The following is a 13323-nucleotide window of genomic DNA, read 5'->3' as shown; positions in this document are numbered from 1 at the left end:
TGTTTTTGTTTTTTGTTATCCTATTTGGACGAATAACTCATAACAACCCATTTCAGCTGAAATGACTTGTTTGAGATCTGTTTGTGAGTCATGCATAGTGACCAGCAGTAAAAATTGTACTGGACTTTGGTTCCACAATAAGGAAATCACATAAGCCCTAGAGCTCTGGCTTCAGAAATGGCACAATGGAATGAACAAATATGAAAAGCAGATAATGGATCCACAGTGATTTAATTCTCGGTGATATTTTCAGTTTATGCAAATGCCAAAAGAAAAAAAATCAACCTGGCTACTTGGAAAAAAACAAACAGAAACAACAAAAAAAAATATTTAGTGTTTGATCAAGCAAAAATCCTTTCACACATCTGCCAAGAGAGTTAAAACAAATATAGATGTTAAATAAAAGGCCCAGGTACCAAAGAGCAAAATTTAATGAAAGCTAGAATTGTTAAGTATGGGTTCCTGTTGAGAAAAATGTCAATCTTTCAGAGTTTTCCCATTGCTCTATTTTTAAGAAAAGTGTAGTAAAAATACATAATACAAGTTAACTTTTTTTTTCCTTGCTTTTGTTTTTCCTGTCACTTCTCCATTGACAAAAATATCTTCCATTGGAGTCTTGGACCCCCACTTAACATAGACCCTCATTTTTAGCACAGATGGCCTCTCACCATCAGATCATGTTACTGGTGCTCAGTAGCTGGAGAGGCATCCTACCAGGCCAAAGGCAAAAGGTCTTTGAAGCATGTTAATGGTAGAGGGTTATTTCCAACTCCTCTGAAATGCAGGTTCCCTAATGGCGGGTCATACCAGATTCTGCAGTGGTAAGATAAGGGCTGAGAAAAATCTGGCAAGAGGGCAAGGGCTGGGGGAGGACATCAGCTGGCAGTAGTGGAAAGTGATAATCCACCTCAAGGGTCTTGCTTCACGTACCATTCCCACATTGACATGTGAGAAACTGAACAATAACACTTGAGTTGAAAGGGCAAAGAGTTTGATTTTGGAATGATTCTTTGCTATGGCTGATGAAAGAAGAATAGGAGGGACATAGAGGTGGTGGGTTTCCAGTGAGAGAATCTACAGATGAAACCAATCATGCTGCCTACTCATAGGCAGGCTCCAAAGCCTTTAGTTTGTCAATTGCTAATGATAACCCCTAGCAGAGAAGACTGGATAGAAGTTGGGGATAAGGGGACAGCCAGAATATGGTTATCAATAAAAGCTAGTGACACATGGCACGCACTGAATCATGCACCTAGGAGATGGCTGCTGGAGAGCTGGAAGCCAATTGCACCAAGAATGAGAGTTGGGATCTCCAAGAAAGCCATGTGCTAGGAACTGCACCCTCCCAACCAAAGCTGCAGTCTGCCTGGGCTTCTCTCCACAAGCCCTGTCACCTCTCCAGTCTTGCTTTAGTTCAGCTTTGTAGTCATGATTTTGGGTGTATTGATTCTGGTCACCAGAATATAACATCTCCATTCTGTTTTAACCAGGGGGAAGGTCTGCCTCCTTGGCTTAAAAGTTGGGGCCAGGGATCTTAAGGACCCCAATGTCATTATCAATTTAATCCATCTCCATTTCGTCCTTCAAATAATTCAGCTCTAGGTATTTTACTTTTTAGAAAGTTGTCTGGCCACATGCTAAAATAACACTTCTATATGGACATGAAAACCCAAGTTGTCTGGGGCAACAAAACCCTAAGCGTCATATTCAGCCTCTCAAACCAAAGAGAGGGCACATCATGAAAGGTTCTATTGCTTTTGGGCTTCGGAGAAGCTTCCTTTTCCAAAATTCTTTCATCACCTTTCTTTTGCACTTAGGTTGAATAGCATTTCCCTCATATCAGAGACTCCAAAGAGAAAAAGAGTCTATTCCTCAGCGGGGCTCCTGCTCAGATGTTAAGCAAATGAGAAGTGAAAATCATGGGTGCTGTCTTCCTGGCTGCCAGCTGTTCCCAAGTCTCTATTTGGCTCAGGAGGCCAATTGCCCTTCAGCCACCAGAGTGCCTTTGGGCTTGAATGTAGTCAGAAGGACATATTTCTCAGGGCTGAGGTTGACTCTGTGAAGAAATATACCATTCCAGCTAAGGCCTATGAGATGGCTCTTACACATTAAAGGAAGCATTATCGGGGCTTCAAGCAATAACTTCATGAGTCCTCCTCTGAGTGCACACTTGCCTGTGCCCTCTCCGCCACCCTTGGTCTCACTTGCTTTTCACACGCATTCTCAGCTAAATCAGTGTTTAGGCAGTGCTCTGTCTGGGGAAAGCAGCTCCCTCCTTCAATGACCTCCATCTTCATTCAGGGCTTGGAGCCATAGGCTGGAGGGTAACTTGGAGAGCTCCCATGGTGAATTAGTTTGAAAGTTGTTTTTTTCCTTTTGCTTGCTTTTAAGTGGAACAAACCTGTAATCTCCAATCTGAAAACTGAAGAGGGGTGGGTAAGGAGTTGGGAATAAGAAGTAAGGAGAAGGAAGGGGCCTAACAGAACCTGCAAACCACGAATATTAGTAAGAAAAAAATTGCACACACTAAGACACATTAACAAATGAATTAAAAGAAAACAGTACAGTTTCCTCATTAGTGTTCTGATGACACCATTGTCAGAGATACAAGCTCTTTTAGATAGGGTTATTTCCCCTTATTGCAGTGCAGTGTGATTTATCATCCTTACTTAGCAACGGAAAAGGGTGAAAGAACATCAAAAAAGGAAAAGGGATAGCAGAATGGTTTTCAATTCTTCAGGAAAATCTGTTGAATCCTCCTCCTTATGGTCGTAGTGGTTGGTGGTGGTTGCGTTTCATTTTGTTGTTTTTGGCACTGAAGGGCTTGGGATGGGGTTGGAGGAGCCCGAGCCTGCTCCCCAAGGGGTCTCCATCTGTTCCAGTTATAATCCTGTGGCTCCCAAGGGCATCCCTGAACTGTGGCTCATGCAGGGAATTGATTGCATGGACTTGGGGAAGTCATGGCTGACCACTCGACCATTCTCTCCACTACCACCACCACCACTGGCTCCTGCCCCGCTGTTTCGGGGGAGTGTCGATGTCCGTATGGCTTCATTGATGGATTGCTGTGGGATCAAACAGAAACCCTTTTTAGGAGGACCATGGGGTTCTTCCCCAGGTCCTTGGCAATGATTGGCAAGGAGAAAGAGTCAACACTGGACTTAAAATGTCACCCCTATCCTTTTACCCATCCAACTCCCTTTCTATTCTGTAATGCTAATTTTGACTTCCCGTGACCTCACAAAACTGTTGCACGGCTCTGGAAAAGCCTGATCCCCTGTCTGGACCTTAAGTTCTCTGTTTAATGAGGTTTGCTGGACTGGGTGATCTCTAAGACCCTTTCCGGTTCTTATATTCTGTGTTTTCTAAAGCTGGAATAGTTCTATGGTTGTAAAGCAACATGAACCAAATGGAAAGGCTCTGGAAATGGAGTTTAGAAAACTTGGATTTTAGTTCTAGTTCTGACATCAACTATTCATGTGACCCTGTGCGTATCTCCTTACATCTCTAGACCATTTAAATCTCCAGGTTTATGAAATATGATTATCTACGTACCTACAGGCTTTTATTAGCAAGAGTGATGCCACTATGCCAGCAGTTCTCAACCTGTGGGTCGCGACTCCTTTGGCGGTCGAATGACCCTTTCACAGGGGTCGCCTAAGACCATCCTGCATATCAGATATTTACATTACAATTCATAACAGTAGCAACATTACAGTTATGAAGTAGCAACGAAAATAATTTTATGGTTGGGTCACAACATGAAGAACTGTGTTTAAAGGGTCAGAAGGTTGAGAACCACTGCACTATGTGAACAATTATTTGAAATGTTAAAAATTAAGGCTCTGTTATTGTTGGGTTAAAATAAAAACCTATCTCTGATTTACTTCAGGGAAAATGCTATCCTATTGCTGGCAGCATGTGTTAAGGGAATGAAAGACTTATTTGAATAACACAATAAGCAAAATGTAATTGCGAAGGGGCATGTTCTAAAGAAAATGTGAATGCATTGCAAGGATCATTATCAATGGGAAGGATCAAATGCTTCCCATCAGCACATATCACCTGCAATTCCAGATTGACTTCAGATCAGTGCTGATAAGCTTTGTGATTTCTAGATGGTTGGAATCCTAGATATGAAAAGGACTCCAATAATCACCCCAAGATCAGATGAGTTAGCAGGAATGTTCAAGAACACAATATGGGGTTAAAACCATATCCTACTAGACAAGAGAAAGGGTTCTGTTCTGAGTTCCTTTGGAGAAAGAAACTTCATGATATGAAATCCAAATCCTTATTTCTTCCTCTCACTCTAACTTCCCATTAAAATATCCTCATAGAATTTTTGAGGTGGGGCTTTTTGTGTGTGTGGGAATCAACATAAAGAAGAATTATCTGTAAGTTGGGAGGTTTCTTTCTTGAAGGCCAACCCTACTCATCCTGTATTCTGTTCTCACATTTTTCTTGAAGCCATCCTAGACTGTACTAGCAATTGCTGGGCCCCCTCACCTTAGTACTCATACATTATGCATTCTCTTGTAACAGTTCTGCTTCAGGTATGTAAGTTTCATCTTCTTTAAGGGAGCTATCTGGAGAGGGGCAAGGGCCATGTCTTTTCATTCCTTAACTATCTCCCAGAGTGTCCAGCTTACAGTAGGTTGCTTAATCGATATCCCACCTAGGATCCTTCTTAAAAATTGTATGGCTTTCCTCTTTGTATATCATTATATTCTAGTGGCCAGAGAAGAGTGTCTACCTACTGTGGCCAGACAGACTAACCAGAGCAGTTTGACTCAATTTTCGTTCTTTCTGCAATACTTTGATGGGAATATCTCTTTATTGATGGCAATTCTGTCAATGTTTTTCAGTGTTATTTCTCTTTAAGATCAACGATTCAGACAAATTTGCCCCATATGATGCTCCACCCACACTGGTTTTGTCTCCTCCCCAAACCCTCAGAGTTGATTTATTTATATTCTGTCTTGGTGTCCTCCACTGAAGAGGAAGTTTGGATTGCATTCTTCTGAGTCAAGGCCAAATAAATACCACTGTAATGTTCTATGGGGAAAATGAGAAATGAAAACATGAAGAATTAATGGTTACTTATTCTCACCTAAAAAATGTTGAAAAGAAAATAACTTTGTATGTGTCTGTAAAATATGGAAACATCTATAGATTAACTTGAAATGTCTACCTCCTATTATTTTTCTCTGTCTCATCCCTTTAATTAAAACCAAAAAGTTTAAAGTTCATCCTAATGACCTTGGTCTTTGTTTCTGAAAAGGTCTCACACATTTCCATTAAAGTTGGTGGTACTTGTTGAATTTATCTTAAAGGAAAAGATTGGTGGCACAGTCAACATTGCTGCCCATCAAAGTGTGAGAGAACATATCCCAACATGTAGTTAAAACCCTCTAACGTTATGTCATTGAGCATTGGCTTTCAAGGAAGCTGAGGCTTCTCAGAGGTCCGTGACTCCATACATCTATTGGTGGTGGGTACAGCCTGCTTACTGGTTTCCTTTCTAACACTTTTATGGATCTCAGGAGAAGAGATGAAGAGAGCCCAAACTTTGGAATGGAAAGCAATGCCAAAAATGACTAGCTCACTAGTTCAAACTTGGCTGCACATTGGAATCACTTGGGGAATTTTAGAAAACGACAACAAACAACAACACTGAAGCCTGAGACCTAATTCCAAAGATGTTGACTTGATAGGGTAGTGTGTGGCCTGGACATCCTGAGTTTTAAAACTCCCCAGGTGATTCAGTTATATAAGCCAGGTTGAAATACACTGATCTAGGTAATTTCATTCACTTTATAGAGAAAATGAGGATTTATGACTGACCTGCTGAAGCTTACAGTTACGGAGTCTAGTGCCTTTTAACTATGGTTCTTCCTGCTCCCCCCGCCCTGTAGCTAATCTGTCATAAGTGGAAGCAGTTTCCCTTTTTGCCTTGGGGAAATGTGGTTTTCCCTTGTCCATTATTGACATACCAGCTGTTTTTAAATGTCATCCTTAGAGTTATTGTTTTGAAATTCATACTCAGGGAGAAAAGGGTGAGTGAAAAGTTCGAAGTTGGCTCTTCAGAGACTCATTTCATTTCTCTAACATTGATTGCATCCCAACTTCTCAGCTGCTTGCACCTCCCCCTTCCCCCATTACCAGGTCTCTCAGCTGCTCATTAATTCCACAGAAATGTGCAAAGCCTCAATTGCGGTGGCTTAAACATGGCCTGTGTTAGTATAGCCACATGCAGTGTTGAAAGGTCATCGGCTTTTCTGGGGGTGGGAGAGGCTGGGGGTTATTTTCCTTTAGGAGCAGCTAAGAACTCAAGTTCTGGTTTGTTTTCCAGGCAGAGGGAAGAAGTGGAGGGTATGAGAAGTAGAGAATCCAATTTGAAGTTTGTCTTAGGTTATATTTTGCTGCTTTATGACAATTTAAATTAGACACAACTGTTCTGGTTGCCTGAATCCCTCTCTGAGTTCCCCACTCTTACATTTTCTCTCTCCCCGCAGTCTTCCTGCATCCTGGTCACCCTTGCCTTATTCCAATTTCTGGGCAAGGGTTCTCATGTTTAGGTCTCTCACACTTGTGCAACGTTTCCTGGCAACTCTCTTCCCTGAATTTCTTTTGTACTTCAGATCTGTTAAACATTGCTTTCTCAAGGAAGCCTTTCTGACCTGCCTAGCCACCATTCCCCGATCACAACTTGACTGCACTGGGCATTTTTCTTTGTAACACCCATTGGATATGTGTATTTGCTTATTTTCTGTCTTCTCCATCAAACTCTCAGTGTTCTGAGAGCAGACACTGTGTCTGTTTTGTTCCCAGCTACATCCCCAGTGCTGAGCAATGACTAGCATATGGTTATTATGGAGACCTTACTATGGTCCAGACATATTGCTAAGCTCTTTATGTCCATTTTTTCATATAATCGTCACAATAATTTTATGAGGTATGAACTACCATTAGCTCCATTTCACAGAAAATGAGGATCAAAGAGCTATTGAAACTTATCTGAGATTATACAGTTAATAAATAGAGCAAGTGGGATTATATTCAGACGTTCAGACTCCAGAACCTGTGCTTTAGACCATTATACTGCACTGTATTCTAAGGGAGAAGTGAGAAAGTGCTGCTGTGATGGGTACTGGGCAATCCCAAACCCAGGGGTTTGGGTTATGGTCCATGGGAGGATTTTAGGGAGTTATAAAGGCTGCAGCTCACCTAACTCTTCTCCTGTTTCCCTTGTTGCCTCTTGAGTGGCCTTTTGTCACTTTGAAGGGTAAGTTAGGGGAGTCTTTAAGCTCTGGATGTAATAGACAAAGGAAGCTTTGTGTAGGTTCTAGGAGACCTTGTTGTGTTTAGCTAAACCCCTTGAAAATCTAGACTGGGTTTAGGGTCTAAGGCCCGTGCTTTTGCTATGTTTTGTCCTTGGACCTGGTTGTGGGTGAATTGGTCAAAGGTAGGATTTAGGTGTTTCTAGGACCTTTGGCCAGATACTATCACACTACCATCCCTTAACTGTCCCTGTCATTATATCTTAGGGAAGTCACCTTTCGAATAGGCCCTATGGGGCAGAAGACGGGAAGAGCTTGTGTAAAGGCACATGCGTGGAAAGCATAGGTGAGTAGCTGGAGTATGGAGTATGTAAGGAGAGCAGATTGCCTGGGAAGGGAAACTAGGATGGAGCCATGACATGGAAATGCTGAATGCCAGGAAAGAAGGCCCTCCTCCCCAAACTTCCAGTTTCTGTGTACAGAACTGAATACAGAGTTTCCAAACAAGGGAGATAAATGTCCAGCAATATCTTCTCTAAGAATGATCTTAGAGATATGTGTAGGGCTGATGGCAGAAGTCTATGGTTGTGATTTAGTAGTGGGTGTGCTGAGCTTGGTAGCACTTGAATATTGTAAAATGGGCACCTTAGGGTGCATTCTAGGAGAGTCAGTCCTACCAATAAATCTTTTTAGTCTAGTCAAGTCAAGGTAACAGCCTATGGTACATAGCTCAGAGTGACTATGCTTGTCTCTACTTCTGTTGGTTTGAATTCCACTTGTCCTCCCTCTTAATTTCTGCCTCTTCCTGGAAGACTTCTCTAATTTCTTTTTCCTGTATATTGCTATAGGCCTTCCTATCTATACCATAGGTTGCTTCATTGAGTAATTTTTCTGTCATTCTTCGTTGAAGGTGCTGAAGGCCACAGGTTGCATCTAAGTCCTCTCTCTGTCTCCTCAGGATATCTTGCTCATGGTTTTGTTCCCATGATTACCACTTCTATAAATATTTTCTTATTGAAGTTAAATGATGGAATGTGAGGGGCCTTGAAGGTCATGTAATCCAACTTCCTTTGTATACTTCAATCTATATTCTTGCCAAGAGTTATTTAGCCTCTGCTTGTATGCCTCCAGTTATGGGGTGCATGCTACTTATTGGGACAGTCCATCCCATTTCTGGATAACTCTGAAAGAAAAGTAGGTCTCTCTTACTGTGCTAACATCTGCTCTCCATAGCTTTTGATCATTAGTTCTTGCACACTTTCGGATCCCACAGAACTAGTTTGTTTTCTTTCCCACTTGAAAAGTCTTCATATTTTTACAGGTAATTCTCATATCCTCCATAATTCTTCTCTTCTCCAGTTAGTTGCCTTCAGCTATATTTGATGTGGTTTGGGGTTATCTAGTGAATCTTTTTACCTTTCTCTGTGCATGATGTTGTTTGCCAAAGCTTGTCTCACAATGTAGTAGCTAAGAAAAGACCTAATTCACCAAGCATGGCAAGATCATCTATTTTGCAGAGGGTGGACACGCTCTCTCCTATATTGGGAGCTACATTTCTATTAATGCAAGCTCAGCAAGAATCTACCTTTGTAGCCATCACTCTTGCCTCATGCTGTGTTCACTGTCCACTTCAACTCTTAACTTTTAATCTCACTATCCCATCTTTGGCCAAAGTATTTATTTTCTTGTGCCTTATGTTTATTGTTTTCTTCCCTTCCCTTCCCTTCCTTTCCCTTCCCTTCCTTTCCCTTCCCTTCCGTTCCCCTTTCCCCCTCCCCCCTCCCCCCTTCCCCCCTTTCCCTCCCTCCCTCCCTCCCTCCCTTCCTCCCTCCCTCCCTCCCTCCCTCCCTCCCTCCCTCCCTCCCTCCCTCCCTTCCTTCCTTCCTTCCTTCCTTCCTTCCTTCCTTCCTTCCTTCCTTCCTTCCTTCCTTCCCCCGTTCCCTGTCACCTTCCTCATAGCAGCTTTCTGCGCCCTATCTTGGGCTGACTTCCACCTCCTGTCACTCCCACCCTTTGTATAATAGAGAGACTCCCAGGAAACCCAGCTGTGTAATAGAACAGGTTAGGGGAAAAGGCCTGGGAAGACGATGCCACCTTCATCCGCTTGGACTCGCTACGGGATTTGTAGCAGAACTCGATTAAGGCAACCAGCATGGCTAGTCCAAGTCCTCCAATCAGGATGTAGAACACGCCCGCCACATTGCTGAGGCTCAGAGCGCTTGTCTTGTCCTAGGAAGAGGAGAAGGGAAAGGGGGGAGGGGAACAGAGTAAAGTGAGCCAAGAGACTAGAGACCATCTAAGTAACAGTATTTTACACGCATACACTCAACCCCATCACCCTCTTCAATATTCATAATAGTAGGAAAGGCTTTTTATTAACTGACAGTATTAAACATTCCCCAGAAAAATGTGTGTATGTGTGTGTATAACAATTTTCCAAGCATCATGAATATGTTTAATTTATAATTACATTCCACCCCCCATGCCTGATCTGGGGGGGATGCCACAAGAAATTTAGGGCAGCTTCTATCAAGATCTATACCTTTGAGTTTACCCCATTCTTTCAGAAAATTGTCCCTTAGTTTTCAGCTCAGTTTCTGCGCTGTAGCCCTTCTGTTGCTCAGCAACACATTTGCCTTGCTTATTATGTCTCTGAGCATTTTTCTGTGAGTTGGTACTTAAAAAATGAACTTTACCTTATATGTGCATTTGATTTCAATTTAATAAGACAGTTATTATACATATAATAAAAGATCTACCAATATATACATTTAACTTACTGCTCTGAGGCCTAATTTAGGGAAAAACTGGGGGCTTGGAATAGTAAAATGTCAGTGAAGTAGAAATATGGGTCTATTAAATCCTAATAATTATGCTTAATTAGTGTCATTTTTCTGTTGGAGGTGCTTGCTGAAAACCACTGTAGACAGACTCAGGTGGCTGAATTTAGAAATCTGTTGCCTGCGGTAAAAGGTCTTGCATTGGCTTTGGATGAGGGTCATGGAGCAAGGTGCATAATTTCTAAGGGCTTGCTTTGAGGAGCCTGAGAAAGGTGGGGACTGAGGGGACAACATCTTCCCAAGTGGTGAAAACAATCAAACAAAACTGGTGGTCATAGTGGCAGGCAGTGGCTCAGGGAGAGAGGAATCTATTTAGTGAAATTCTTGACTTAAGCATGAGAACATCTTTAAAGTCCTGAAAGAATACCCATCCCCAGATGTCATGATGGCTCTACCACCTTTGCTTATAGTGTTTGCTCAGGTAGAAATTTCTCATTGAAATAAATAAAATGCACACCCCAGATGGCACAGGCATATAACACAATTGATTGGGTGGTGGCACTGGATAGATACAGCTTTTACATCTCTCCTTGTGTATTTTTTTTCAAGTGGGGATGTAGGTGAGCCACACAAAGGGTGAACTGTCTTGCCCTAGGGATTCCTTTGACATCTGCCAATTAGAATCTGGGCATGTGGAAAGGGGTCTGTTGTTAACCAATTCATTTACTTCTCCCCTAGTTCTACTTGGTGCATTGTACAGGATTCAGCAGGGCCGATCTTGGGAACTGCAGCTGGAAAATAGCAGCATGTCTTCCCTCCCCAGAAGCATCCTTATCCAGAAGAGTTAACTAAAGCACACCCCTTTGGTGGTTTCCTATATTGGTAAAGCAGATGGCCTTTGAATATGGGTTACACTTGGAAAGGCATATTCTGGCTTTGGAAAAAGTGGAAATGACTATTCAAAAGAGTAGAATTTCATCTGCTCTGGTGCAATGGTCTGATAAAGGAAATGTGCAAAAATGAGTATCGTGCTTGGTTCAAGAGTTGGTTGAACAAGCAAATCCCACATGGCATGATATTTTGGAACACTCAAAATATCTCCTTGTTTGTTGTTCAGGAGGTTTATAATTCTGCTTCTGGATAGTAATTTAGAGTCCCTGGAGTAATCATGGTTAGCAGAAGTTCCCATAAAACTTTTCTGTGTGGATAGGGCTAGGGTTGTGGTAAGGTGGCATGTTAATGTATTATCAGCTCGCATCTTAGAAAGAAGTGTAGTGACAGTGATGCACAGAGGGAGTGGGTGAAGAACAGGCCTGGGGGAAGGTGGCAGACAAAAGGCTGGGAGGAAAAGAAAATGTCCTACTGACTTCACAAGCTGACCAGCCTTTCATTAGCTGAAGTACAACATGCCTCTCTGGAGTACCAAGGTTCTTTCTGTTTCCTTCCTCATGGTCTTTTCAAGTTCACCTTGGTAGTGGATAGCCTTCAAGGATAAGGGAGTGGTGGGCATCTTCTTTTGTTACTATTTTTAGAAAAAGAAAACTAAGAGAGCATCTGCCTCCCTGGCTGTAGAAGGTGGAGTGTCCACTTCTGGTATATCTGGGAAGGAAGTAGGGCTAGATATTCACATGGAAGTGGAGGTTGAGGGTATATTCTATATAACTGCAGAACGAGGAAGGCCCAGTGACTGAGCATTTGCTTATGTTTGGATATGGAGAACTTCCCTCACTCCCAAAGGAGGTCTCTGGCCCATGGAGACCAGTGTATGTATGTGTGTATGTGTGTGTGTGTGTGTGTGGGGGGGGGGACACATCCCATACAAACAAAGGAGTAAAGTAGATGGTATTGGGACTGCCACATCTTGTAGAGCACACAGTGCCATTGATCCTTCTTTATGCCAACACATTTCTGTAGTAGCAGGGGTCAGGGAAAACTCTGGAATGAACAGGGCACCTGGGTCCTATCACGACCAATATCAGAAAGCAAACTTAGATTAGGACAATTGTCCAAATTTGACACAGTTTGATAGGATGTGGAATGAAGGGCTGGCGTTGGTGTCATCGTAGCCCATATGTTTGAGGAGTTTACATGTAGATATGGTTTTATGATGTCACTTATATGTGCCATTAGCTTTTTGATAGCACTGAATTTACTTCTTTTAAAGAAGGCCCAAGGCCCTGGTCTTCTGTTCATTTGCCCTTATTGACTCTATTTGACTGACTTGGTTGGAATATGATGAGGTATTTTAAGAGATAAACAACAATCCCTTTTATTTGAGGACCAGACCTCTGATTCCTCCTCTAGCCCATCGTATTCCTACAAGAAGGGACTTCCTCACAGATTTGAGTACAAACGGCTATGTTCATGCTTCACAGGCAGGTTACAAGCTTCCCAGCTATGACCAGGGAAAGGGGAAAGATGGAATTTGAATCTTCTGACACCCCTCTGGGGGGCCACATTTACCTCCCATCTCATAGCAGCTGCATTCCCCAAAGCCAGGCAGCTTGTTGGTGGGAGTGAAAAAGTCACAACTTGTCTTCCACCAGGAGGGGGACAGAGAGTGACAGTACTGAGAAGAATGACAGGTGAAAAGAAAAACAAAAATTCCATCTTTCAGAATTGTTGGGCTTGTTGTTATGGTGATGAGCCCTCCCCCCCTTCATCTGTTCTCCTTAACCTGTTTTCTTATTTGCTGCTTCTGTCACATGGAAGGAGATTTTTTTCTTTTTCATATTTTTCTGTGCTCTTCCCATGTAATGGGGGACTGTCCTAGACTCCCTCTGTGTTTCTGAGCCAACATCCCTTCCAAGAATGTATGGCTGTTGTGAGTCTTTGTGAGGAGGTTTGAGCCAGGCCTGAGGCAGATAAACTTGTAGGTTTTGAAATGACTTACGTAGAAAGTTTTAGGGAGAAGTCTAGGCCTTTGGCCATAACACATCCTCACACCGAGACTGTGCTGCCCCTTACCTAAGGCCTGCTAAATAAGAACTAAGTTTCAGGGTTCTCCAAATGCTTCCATTCCTTCTTATCTTCCTGGTGAGAGTGTGAACTCCTACATAGCAAAGGCTGCAAGTTATGTTCTTCTCTACATTACACAGGAATTCTACACATTTTCTGATGTGTGTACAACTAGAGTTTTAGGGGTTGCTGCAAGCCTTCCACCTGCTAACTCTGTAACCAGATCTTGCCTTTCAGGGCCATGAGGAAAGCCCAACCCCTCTTCCATTTATTAGCCTGTCTGCTATAATGGGCTTTCTCTT

The 13323-nt window shown here is 42.5% G+C and overlaps 1 protein-coding gene across 3 annotated transcripts in view; it reads right to left on the bottom strand.

Annotated features, from left to right (window-relative positions):
• Nucleotides 1–212: 212 nt before the first annotated feature.
• Nucleotides 213–13323, bottom strand: part of GRIA1 (glutamate ionotropic receptor AMPA type subunit 1) — a 274292-nt gene continuing 261181 nt past the window's right edge. For all 3 annotated transcript variants that reach the window (XR_013996097.1, XM_081093140.1, XM_081093141.1), the window contains 2 exons: nt 9378–9512; nt 213–3086 (listed from right to left, as the gene is read on the bottom strand). Coding sequence is in view for 2 of the 3 variants with exons in the window: in XM_081093140.1 (XP_080949266.1) it covers nt 2883–3086; nt 9378–9512 (339 nt within the window). In the remaining variant the exon portion in view is untranslated. The remainder of the gene's footprint in view (nt 3087–9377; nt 9513–13323) is intronic.

The sequence above is a fragment of the Myotis nattereri genome (assembly GCF_964212035.1).
Source record: "Myotis nattereri genome assembly, chromosome: 5".
NCBI lineage: Eukaryota > Metazoa > Chordata > Mammalia > Chiroptera > Vespertilionidae > Myotis > Myotis nattereri.
Note: the sequence above shows the minus strand (reverse complement) of the source record. Positions and strands in the feature narration are given on the sequence as shown.